This window comes from Clupea harengus, chromosome 14 (assembly GCF_900700415.2).
Source record: "Clupea harengus chromosome 14, Ch_v2.0.2, whole genome shotgun sequence".
Taxonomy (NCBI): domain Eukaryota; kingdom Metazoa; phylum Chordata; class Actinopteri; order Clupeiformes; family Clupeidae; genus Clupea; species Clupea harengus.
Genome location: NC_045165.1, coordinates 3,054,282 through 3,066,781, shown reverse-complemented (window position 1 = coordinate 3,066,781; position 12,500 = coordinate 3,054,282). Strand labels below are relative to the sequence as shown.

Genomic DNA, 12,500 nt, shown 5'->3' with positions numbered 1-12,500 from the left:
GAGGGCTTTAGGTAAGACACCTCGGAAGAAGATGTGAGGATGTTCCACAATGCTTTACATGAACCCAGTCGCTATAGGCAACGCTGACACCCCCTCTCGATAAATGAAAGAAATCCACACGACACACACACACACACACACACACACACACACACACACACACACACACACACCACACACACACACGACACCCATTCGAGAGTGACTGCTTCTTCCTCTCCGCAGCTTTGGAGTGCTTTAGTTGGTACTGATCCAGAAGAGAAGTTGACTCTCTCTGATGCCTTCAGACAGTAGCATATGGTTTTGAAATAACTCATTCCTAAATATAACACTGAAATACCTACAGACCCTGAATAACATACCGACCTCACAAATACACATCACCTTTTCCAGGAAAATTCATGACATGCGTATTGGCATCGTAAAACTTCAGGACTGTGCTTTGCTGTCGTATAATTACCCTTGGCTGCACGTGGCCTGACCTATGGAGCTCCTGCAGTTAATTATGGCTGATTATGTGCATAGTGTTGCAGGGTGAAATATGTCCCGTGGGCTCCGAGGCTCTGGCGTCTCTCCACACACACACACACACACACACACACACACACACACACACACAGACACACAGACACACACACACAGACACACACACACACACACACACACAGACACACACAGACACACAGACACACGCACACACACACACACAGACACACACACACACACACAGAGACACACGCACACACACACACACACAGGGATGAGTTATACAGCTGAGGGCGGGGGCGCTGGGGGGTGTTTTTGAGATAGAGAGATCTCACCAACACAGCTGCAATCTGCGTTATAAATAAAAGCCTGAGCTCTGTCTCCCGAGGAAGGATTGATTTACACGAGGCTCTGGAGAACATGCAGGGCGGTGGGGATTTCAGGATGACCATTCGTCTCCTGCTATCTCCCGCTCCTCTGCACCTCCTCCTCGCTCTCACTCCTCTCCTGCAGGCCAGATAAAAGCCCCCTAATCTACGGCCTCCTGCCTTCTCTCAGTCTCCTGAAGAACAAAACGTTAAAAGGGGGGGGGGGGGGGGGGGTGGACGACGACTTACTGTATTTGGTCCTTTTAAGACATTGTTCTATTCTTTTTAAAAGGTTCTATTCGGAACGTTCTATGTTCCGCGTACTCCCCACCTGAGTCTCCTAATCCGAGAGGTTCCCTAGGGTACAGAACCAGTGAACAGAACCGGAGCTGCCTTCGTATGAGAACTGAGAACCATGCAGGGGTGGGAGAGCAGCAACAAGAATGCTCAGAGGGTCTATTTGGAACCCTAGTCCCCACAGAAGACTCTAGGGTCCTCGGTCCAACACCTAGGGTCACACACACACACACACACACACACACACACACACACCCAGGGAAGAAGGAAGAGTGGAGTCTGCCTCCTGAGATTTCCCACGTTTCCAAACAACGGCAACAAAAAAAAAACACTGAAAAACTAAAATCTTGTTTTAGGCTTTAAATGGAGATCCCTTCATAAAGGGAGTTTTCAGAGCACGTTTAATATCCCAACAAAGGCCCGGGCTACTGTCCGCTTACATAATCCACATACTCCAAATGTCTTACACTATACTGTGTGGACCCCTGAAGCGGCCTCTCATCTTTTCTCCTCTCCACTCCAAAGGCACATACACACATGCAGACGGAGGCTTGCCTCTGCGGCAACACACACAACCAGGGCTACACACACAACCAGGGCTACACACACAACCAGGCAACACACACAACCAGGGCTACTTTATGATGTAATTACATCAGCGTATGCTTCTGTGCACTCTTGTGTGTATATAATGTGCCAATTTACCCACATGAAAAGGAGCAGCCATGTGTCTTGATGTGACATGAGTCTGCAGATGACTCTCAAATGAACTCCGGATAATGTCCAGAGAATCAGGTCCGGACATCATCGGGAGTTGCCCTTTCAGTTTATCGCTAGGTAGCTAGGTGGTTGTGCTAGGTAGCCAGGTGGTTGTGCTAGGTGGCTAGATGATTGGGATAGGTAGCTAGGTGGCTGTGCTAGGTAGCTAGATGATTGTGCTAGGTAGCCAGATGATTGGGCTAGGTAGCTAGGTGGCTGTGCTAGGTAGCTAGGTGGTTGTGCTAGGTAGAAAGATGATTGTGCTAGGAAGCTAGATAATTGTGCTAGGTAACTAGGTGGCTGTGCTAGGTAGCCAGGTGGCTGTGCTAGGTAGCCAGATGATTGGGATAGGTAGCTAGGTGGTTGTGCTAGGTAGAAAGATGATTGTGCTAGGAAGCTAGATAATTGTGCTAGGTAACTATGTGGCTGTGCTAGGTAGCCAGATGATTGGGATAGGTAGCTAGGTGGCTGTGCTAGGTAGCTAGATGATTGTGCTAGGTAGCCAAATGATTGGGCTAGGTAGCCAGATGATTGTGCTAGGTGGCTAGATGATTGTGCTAGGTAGCCAGATGATTGGGCTAGGTAGCCAGGTGGTTGTGCTAGGTAGCTAGATGATTGTGCTTGGTAGCCAGGTGTGGTAGGTCTTGGTAGCAAAAAATCTGTGACTGCAAGTTTATGTAATTTGTTTTAGCAACTTGTTAGTGAAGACAGCCTTAAGGCAAGGGGTGTCATCAACATGCCAACTCGTCTGCTGTGGATTCTCCAGACAATGACCTGCTCTATTCACACATGGGATCCATTGGACATAACAGACTTTGTACTAGGGAGCTGGCAGAGTAAAGTTTTTAATGTCCAGTCCAACTCATTCAGGCATTTGTGTTCTCACATACAGTTCCTCCGGGTCGTGTCTAGATACGTTCAGGGTTGCAGTGCAAACAGCTACTGACAGCACAACACCAGCAGCAACAGCAAAACACTCACACACACACACACACACACACACACACACACACTCACACACACACACATATACACACACACACACACACACTCACACACACACACACACACACACACACACACACACACACACACACACACACATTCACCTCTCCCTTCCCTTCACTCAACATGGGTCACATTCCACTGGCCTTCACACGCTGCAAGCTCATTCTGGTTTCCTCCCCTCCTCCTCTCTCCTCCACTCTTCTCCTCCTCTCTTCATCTCCTCTGTCCTCCACTCACACACACACACACACACACACACACACACACTCACACACACACACACACACTCACTCCAGTGCATTCAGAGGTTTCAGACCCTTTTTCTCCACATTTGGTTGTGTTTCCATCTTAAAATGGATTCAATTAAATTCACAAAAAACACAATAATCCACAATGACAAAACAGCAAAAACTGTTTTTTGGAATGATTTGATAATGCGCTGATCTGCATCTGGTGATCTGATCACAGATGCTACTGTGAATTCTCAAGAAGAAAGAGACTACTGGAGAAAGCAACACTTGAATTAAGACGCCACCCTGCTTACAGCTGTCTTGTACCGTTGACTGATGTATAGGACGCGGGCCAGCCCTGGGCCAACTGCACTGCGATAAGGAAACACTAGAGACTGGAGAGGCCTACCTGGCGAAGAAGGAGGCGGCAGCAGATGTGCCACTAGAGGGCGCTGTGGTGACTGGGGGGGGCGCTGGAGGGGCGGGGGTGCTGTGGGTCGTCGGCCGGTCTGCGTTATAGCGGTTCAGCGCAGCTTCGGTCAACCCCTCGCGGTTTCCTTCTGGAACCATCTGTGAGATCTGCACACAGAGGAGCGGAGAAGGAGGAAGAGGTTTAGATAAAATAGCAGTGAACTCTGAGTTTCAGCTAGACATCAAGTTACAACATGACAGTACACACAATACAATCAAAACAACAGATTTATGATCCACTCGTTTCTATAGCAATACAACAACAAAGCCATAGGAGAAAAGACAAAAGGGAGAAGACGGTCAGAAACGGATTTTGGGTTTCATTCTTCTCTCCAGCAACTCACAGTGAACTGAACCTTTCGGTAGGTTACCTTAGCCAAAAGCAAATAAGAATCATGCGAATAAGATGGTACTTCTGAGTCTAGGATGCATCCGAACCAGTTGTGTTGTTAGAATGCATCCTCCTCAATCCTCTCTGATGCATCCGGCCCAGTTCTGAGTCTAGAATGCATCCGGCCCAGTTCTGAGTCTAGAATGCATCCGGCCCAGTTCTGATTCTAGAATGCATCCGGCCCAGTTCTGATTCTAGAATGCATCCGACCCAGTTCTGATTCTAGAATGCATCCGACCCAGTTCTGACACAGATCCAGTGACTCTGGCCCAGATCTGTTTCAGAATCAGCTTCTCTGTGCCATTGGTTCAGTTCCCCCAGGGCACCAACAGTACTGCACAGCACAGCACTCTCCACTGTGAACTCCTGCTTGAGGGAAATCCTAACCTTCTGCTAAATTACTGTAGTTGGAAAAATGAAAGGGTTTAAAATCACACCTAGAGCATAACTAACACTAATAAGAAATATATGTCACCCCCGCTGCACCTAACACTGGATCAGATCGAACCAGTATCAAGACCAGAGCCATCCCAAACAGCAGCTGTGTGTGCATACAGGAGGAGACAACACATTATTCGCAAAAGACAAGAACATAACTATCCAAAGTTCAGAAACTGTGATTAGGACACAGGACAAGACAAGAGCTCAAACTCCTGGCACGGATGTCGAGCTAGCACAGATAGCACATATGTCAGAGGGTGGAGGCTAGCACAGATAGCACATGTGTCAGAGAGGAGGCTAGCACAGATACTGTAGCACATGTGTCAGAGAGAGGAGGCTAGCACAGATACTGTAACACTTGTGTCAGAGCGCGGAGGCTAGCACAGATACTGTAACACTTGTGTCAGAGCACGGAGGCTAGCACAGATAGCACATGTTTCAGAGAGGAGGCTAGCACAGATACTGTAACACTTGTGTCAGAGCGCGGAGGCTAGCACAGATACTGTAACACTTGTGTAAGAGCGCGGAGGCTAGCACAGATACTGTAACACTTGTGTCAGAGGGAGGAGGCTAGCACAGATAGCACATGTGTCAGAGGGAGGAGGCTAGCACAGATAGCACATGTGTCAGAGGGAGGAGGCTAGCACAGATAGCACATGTGTCAGAGAGAGGAGGCTAGCACAGATAGCACATGTGTCAGGGAGCGGAGGCTAGCACAGATAGCACATGTGTCCGGGGGCGGAGGCTAGCACAGATAGCACATGTGTCCGGGGGTGGAGGCTAGCACAGATACTGTAGCACATGTGTCCAGGGGTGGAGGCGTGAGAGATCCACCCCATCAACCTTAAGAGGAGAAACCGCAGAGTCTACAGCCTTGGCTGCTGTCCCAGACACCTCAGCCTCAGTCAGTGGGTCACTGAAGCACAGGCACTTAGAGACAAGAGAGACGGCCGCGCTCTCTTACCCGACAGCTGCCTGACACACACACACACATCAACACACACACACACACAACACACACACATCAACAACACTCAAAACACACACACACATCAACACACACAACAAACACACACACACACACACACACACACCAACACACATCAACACACACAACACACACACACACACACACACATCAACACACACACACATCAGCACACACAACACAGGCCTACAGTCACAAGGAGCAGATAAAGCCACTTGCTGTAGTCAACTAGTACAGGGGCAAATCATACACATCTCACAATGCCACACAGATAACAGCCAATGACTGTGAGGCAAATCATACACAGCTCAGATAACAGCCAATGACTGTGAAGCAAATCATACACAGCTCACAATGCCACACAGATAACAGCCAATGACTGTGAGGCAAATCATACACAGCTCAGAATGCCACACAGATAACAGCCAATGACTGTAAGGTACAGATACTGCCCTTTCATATCCTACCCCGTGATCATTAGGGAAATCACACACAGCCGATAATGGCACAGGCCATGCCCACTGAGAACTCCATACACAGCCGATAATGGCACTGGCCATGCCCACTGAGAACTTTGCCAGTGATACACAGCTGATATCACCATGGAGATAATGCCACATCATATAGGGCAACTCACACACGGCAGATAATGTCTTGCATTGTCCAGTGAGTACGGTCCTGGGGGTGCCATGGGTTGTCCAATGAGTGTGCGGCCAATAGGAGACAGCCTATAATGCCAAACAGAGATACTGTAATATCCAATGACTATGCGGCCAATAGGAGACAGCCCATAATGCCAAACAGAGATACTGTAATATCCAATGAGTATGCGGCCAATAGGAGACAGCCTATAATGCCAAACAGAGATACTGTAATATCCAATGAGTATGCGGCCAATAGGAGACAGGCCATAATGCCAAACAGAGATACTGTAATATCCAATGAGTATGCAGCGGCCAATAGGAGACAGCCCATAATGCCAAACAGAGATACTGTAATATCCCCATGACTACAGGGCAAATCATACACGTCACATGATGCCAAACAGAGGACACACCCAATGAACACAGATGAAATTCATGCACAGCTGATATTGTCCCAGACTGTGCCAAATCGACACACAGCCAATCATGCACGGTGCCCAATCGACACACAGCCAATCATATACAGTGCCCAATCGACACACAGCCAATCACGCACAGTGCCCAATCGACACACAGCCAATCACGCACAGTGCCCAATCGACACACAGCCAATCATACACGGTGCCCAAACTACACACAGCCAATCATATACAGTGCCCAATCGACACACAGCCAATCACGCACGGTGCCCAAACTACACAGAGCCAATCATAAATTGCAAATAATGCAATGCAGATAATACCCAGTCAATACAGGTCCTAATCACACACTGCACATAATGGTATGTAGATAATACAGGTCCCAATCACACACAGCTGGGTGGCATCTATTCAAGCACGCCATGACATCAGACACACTCAGACCAGCTTTGAGAGTAATCTCCACACACACACACACACACACACAGACACAGACACAAATAAACACATAGATATATGCCCCCACTGACACACATACACACAGAATCTCCCTTTCATGCACACACACACACACACAGTCATAAACGGAGACACAAATATGCACACACACACACACACACTTAAACACACACACACACACACATACACTCACACAGCCCTGAGGTAAATAGAGAGAGTACAGCTGCTGATGTTGCTGGGGAGGCAGCCAACTCCTCAGCCCGAATATGGGCACGCTGGCCAGAGCAGGGGAGCAGAGAGGAGTAGAGTAGAGGAGTGTGTAGTAGAGGAGAGGAGTGTGTATTAGAGTAGAGGAGTGTGTATTAGAGGAGAGGAGTGTGTATTAGAGTAGAGGAGTGTGTATTAGAGTAGATAGTATAGTCTATAGTACATTTTTGATTGAGGCCGGAAAGGTTCCAGCGACCAGACAGTCTACATTTTGCTGCTTTCATGTGCTGCTTTAAAAAACTGATCATTAGGTAAACACACACACACACACACACACACACACACACACTCCTGCCTAAACGACTCATTAGGACTTCACAGAGGAGATCCACAGCGGCCTAAAACCCACCGCCCACACCGGGAACCTTCCGAGGGCTTAATTACTGGAGACCATGAGTGTGTGTAGCCATGAGTGTGTGTAGCCAGGAGTGTGTGTGTAGCCATGAGTATGTGTAGCCAGGAGACAGGCCAAGGATCCCTAACGTAGGAGGAGACCCCGCTGCTAACCAGCCAAACGAGGAGGATGTCTGTAAGGTTACATCTGTGTGTGTGTGTGTGTGTCTGTAAAATTACATCTCTGTACAGACAGTGTGTGTGTGTGTGTCTGTAAGGTTGCATCTCTCTACTTAAGACCACAGACACCAGTTAACAACAACCTATTCCCTTCCTTCTCTCCCTCTCTCTCTCTCTCTCTCTCTCTCTCTCTCTCTCTCTCTCACACACACGCACACATGCATATATAAACACACCCAGATACACATGTAAACACGCATGAACATACACACCAACACACAAACATACCTACATGCATACACACACACAGATAAATGCTTACACAAACACACACACAAACACACACATAGATACACACGTAAACACACATGAACATACACACCAACACACAAACATAACTACATACATACACACATGGAGACACACACACACACACACACACACACAGATAAATGCATAGACACACACAAACACACACAGACACAGATACACATGTAAACACACACAGACATACCTACATACATACACACATTGAAACACACACACACACACACACAAACATACCTACATACACACACACCCACACACACACGCTTCTAGGTATCCAGGGTCGGTCTAATAATAGACCTGCCTTCCCTCGCTGTTACTGGGCTTGTCCACAGATGTAGGACAGAGAAGACTGGAGCCAATAGGCCAGTGTGTGTGTGTGTGTGTGTGTGTGTGTGTGTGTGTGTGTGTGTGTGTGTGTGTGTGTATGTGTGTGTGTGTGTGTGTGTGTGTGTTGTGTGTGTGTGTGGTGTGTGGTGTGTGTGTGTGTGTGTGTGTGTGTGGTGTGTGTGTGCGTGTATGTGTGTGTGTGTCTGTGTGTGTGTGTGTGTGTGTGTGTGTGTGTGTGTGTGTTTGTTATGAGTGTCCCACTATCCTGCCTCAGTAAATCTCGTCAGAGAACACACATGTACTCCCTAAACCAGACACACACCAGCCCCCCTCACCACACACACACACCAGCCAACCTCATACCTCACACATCCTCCCCCCTGAAACCACACACACACCAACCAGAGTACCAGTAGCAAGTTTACAATTGTGACAATGTTCTTGCTAGCCTAAGATGAACTGGCTAGCTAACGAACATAAATAATTAGCTCGCTCGCTAACGAACATGAACAACTAGCTCGCTAGCTAACGAACATGAACAACTAGCTCGCTAGCTAACGAACATGAACAACTAGCTCGCTAGCTAACGAACATGAACAATTAGCTCGCTAGCTAACGAACATGAACAAGTACATTTGTCTTGACTTCCATTGAATTACATTCACCCTGTGTATTACCTCCCAGGCCAGTTTATTACAGTGAACTCACAAACCCCAGTTATTTGGATCCATGCCAGCCTCAGATGCAACCTGGTGAGGGTTTCAATACACCTACTTAAAACCCTGCTTGATAGACAGGTCTATAGTGGGCTGCTTGATAGACAGGTCTATAGTGGGCTGCTTGATAGACAGGTCTATAGTGGGTTGTGGAAGAGGGTTAGGATTATTCAGGGACATTGTGTTACAGCAGGCAGCCTCCTGTGCCGCCAAGGCCGAGGCGGTGTATTTTTACACACACATTTTTCACACACACATTTTTTACACACACACACACATTTCACAGTGGCTGGCTGGGTAATGTAAAGAATGAAGTGTCACAAGAATGAGGAGCGAGGAGCAACGGTACGCGATGTGTGTGTGTGTGTGTGTGTGTGTGTGTGTGTGTGTGTGACTCGGTACGCAATGCTTATCTCCACAAATAAACACCATGATCCTCTGCTATGTGCGCTACCACGCAGTAGCATGAACATGACATCTCATAGCTTCCGTGGCAACGCAAACAAAGGGTTACGTAACGCTGGAAAGCAGTCCTGCTATTGGACGAGTGCATAAGGCTGACGCTCAGGTCGGCCCAATATAGCAGATCATGTCCTAGATACGACGGACAGGCGCAGATGAGGTCATCGCCGGAGTAAACATAGCGGGAACTGTGAATGCGTCCTCGGCTCTCGCTCCATCTGCGGCCCAGCCTCCAGCCTCCAGCCTCCAGCCCCACAGCACAGTCTCCAGTCCCACAGCACAGTCTCCAGCCTCCAGCCTCCAGCCTCTACCTGTTCGCCATCAGATCCGGCCCACGCAGCCCTCGTTCTGGAGCCCCTCGTGCTGAACCCCTCGTGCTGAACCCCTCGTGCTGAACCCCTCGTGCTAGAGCCCCTCGTGCTGGAACGCAGCCTGTGGAATGTCTCTGGCCATGCATTATGCATTATGCATGAGCACCAGCCTCCCGCAGGGCCTCAATTACAAATCCATCATCTTCTCACGCCATTTTCAAACCCGCAGCCAACACCATCAATAATTCAGCCTGCTGTCAATGGCTGCTGATCTGCGCCAGAACGTCAGTCAAAGTCACACGACACACAGTCACACTCTCAGGGTGGCACTGCCAAACGTGGCGCAGGCTCTTTATCCGACAGCTGCTGGGTCTTCCTGTGCAGGCGTGAAGGGCACAGCTGAGCTGCGATGCAGACATCGGCTCCAGTTCAGGGGTGTAGATGAGACATCGGCTCCAGTTTAGGGGCTGTGTGGGGCGGTAGATGAGACATTACATCACTGCCTGTTTACAGTTCCGATACAATGGAGGCCCGCTGCCCTGAGCCTGGCCCAGGGATCCGCCCACACGCCGCTGTCTGCCAATTAGATCGCGGGGGAACCGGCGGTTCATTGGCCATCTGTTGTTCATGGATGAGTAGAGAGAGGTTTTAAATGCTGCTGGTACACACACCACAGCTTGTGCTCTCTCTCTCTCTCTCTCTCTCTCTCTATCACCCTTTATCTCTGTCTCTCTCACTTGCTCTCTCTTTCTCTTTGTAACTCTCTCGATCCATCTCTCTCAATTACTCTCTTCCCTCCCTTTCTCTCTCTCACTCTCCCTTCCTCTCTCTTCCTCTCTTTCTCTCTCTCGCTCACTCTCGCTCTCACCCTTTATCTCTCCCTCTCTCTCTCAATCATTCTCTCCCACGTCCTTCTCTCTCTCACTTCCTCTCTCTCTCTCTTTCTCCTTCCTCTGACCTCTTTAATTCCCTCCCTCTCTCCTTCCCCTCCCTCTCTCCTTCCCCTCCCTGTCTGCTCCCTTGCCTCCCCCCCTCCGTTCGGACAGGTGAGAGAAAGGACTGATTGTTCTCCGTGATAAAGGCGGTCGGTCTGATCTGAGATGCTGACCCGTTCCAAGGGGAGTCAGGTTAACTGTGACCTTCCGCGACCTCCGCTGGTGTACCTCTTCACCTGTCCTGGCCATCTTAAGGACACATTTAAAGAGAAAAGTCTTGATTTGTATCGCCATCTCAACAGGATAAGGGTTATTGCAAGATCCTGAGATAGTCGGGAAAAACTCGGAGAAAAGAGGTTTGTTTGCCGTTTCTTTCCCATGAAGTCAGCCAAGCAGGCCGTCTTTCTCTTTTAAATTGGGATTCTGCTTCCTGTCCAGCCCGCTGCCTCAACGTCGTTAAGTGCAAAAGGACACAAATGGGAAGAATGCATTTCTCCTTATCCTTCATGGAGCTGAATAACTCACCTCTGGCACTGGGTCTGCATTCAAAGTTAATAAAACTCAGGAGTTTGTTTCCCTCTCTGTGAGGTTGGATCCCGGCTCAAGCGCAGTATCCTCTGAAATGTTGAATCTGAAGAGGTTGGATCCCTGCTCAAGCGCAGTATCCTCTGAGATGTTGAATCTGTGTGTGTGCAAGTGTGTGAGTGTGCAAGTGTGTGTGTGCGCGTGCGAGTGTGTGTGTGTGTGTGTGTTGTGTGTGCGAGTGTGTGTGCAAGTGTGTGACTGTGTGAGTGTGCGAGTGTGTGAGTGTGTTTTGGGGGCTGCAAGGCCAGAGCAGACAGACTTTAATAACCTAGACAGAGTGACTTAGGTGTGTGTGTGTGTGTGTGTGTGTGTGTGTGTGTGTGTCTCCTCTCCTCCCATGGTCTCCGTTTGTCTGACAGTCTTATTTACTGGCAGGACCAGGAGCAGGGCACCTGCAGCCATTAAATATATGTGGCTTATTGATCACGCTGCTTTATGATCTTTCTGCAGAGTCACTTACTGCAGGCTAAATTATGTCCCCTTGCTCTCTCCCGCTCCACCCAGAGAGGGCCAGTTAATGTTCGACTCCACAACCCTGGGACCAAGGATCCATGAAGACACACTGAGTAAGTCAAAGTCCCAGTCAAGGACAGAGAAAGGAGCGGATTCACCGACACCAACCCCTGAGCGTCACACTGTACATTCAGTCATGTCTGCTTTCCTCCTCTCTCCCCAGAGCACAGCATCAAGCCTGTGAGATATTTCCCTTTTTTCCCCAGAGCACAGCGTGGAGCCTGTGAGATCAATAGCCTCCATTTTGCCGTTGTGCAGATCTATGGGTATTCTCATGTTCAGGCTATTTATCTCACCGAGCTCCGTGGCTTGTTTCTCGTCCCCTCCCCTCCCCTCCCCTCCCCTCCTCTCCTCTCCTCCCTGCGGTCCCTCCTCCAGCGGTCGGACACAGGTAACACACACACACACACACACACACGTGAGTAATGAGACACAGGTAACACACACACACACACACACACACACACACACACACACACACACACACGTGAGTAATGAGACACAGGTAACACACACACACACACACACACACACACGTGAGTAATGAGACACAGGTAACACACACACACACACACACACA

The 12,500-nt window shown here is 49.0% G+C and overlaps 1 protein-coding gene across 1 annotated transcript in view; it reads right to left on the bottom strand.

The window, feature by feature from the left end:
* kif26ba (kinesin family member 26Ba) overlaps nucleotides 1–12,500 on the bottom strand; it is a 150,725-nt gene that overhangs the window by 75,713 nt on the left and 62,512 nt on the right. The window contains exon 5 of the mRNA XM_031580170.1: nucleotides 3,558–3,727. Coding sequence (XP_031436030.1) covers nucleotides 3,558–3,727 — 170 coding nt within the window. The remainder of the gene's footprint in view (nucleotides 1–3,557; nucleotides 3,728–12,500) is intronic.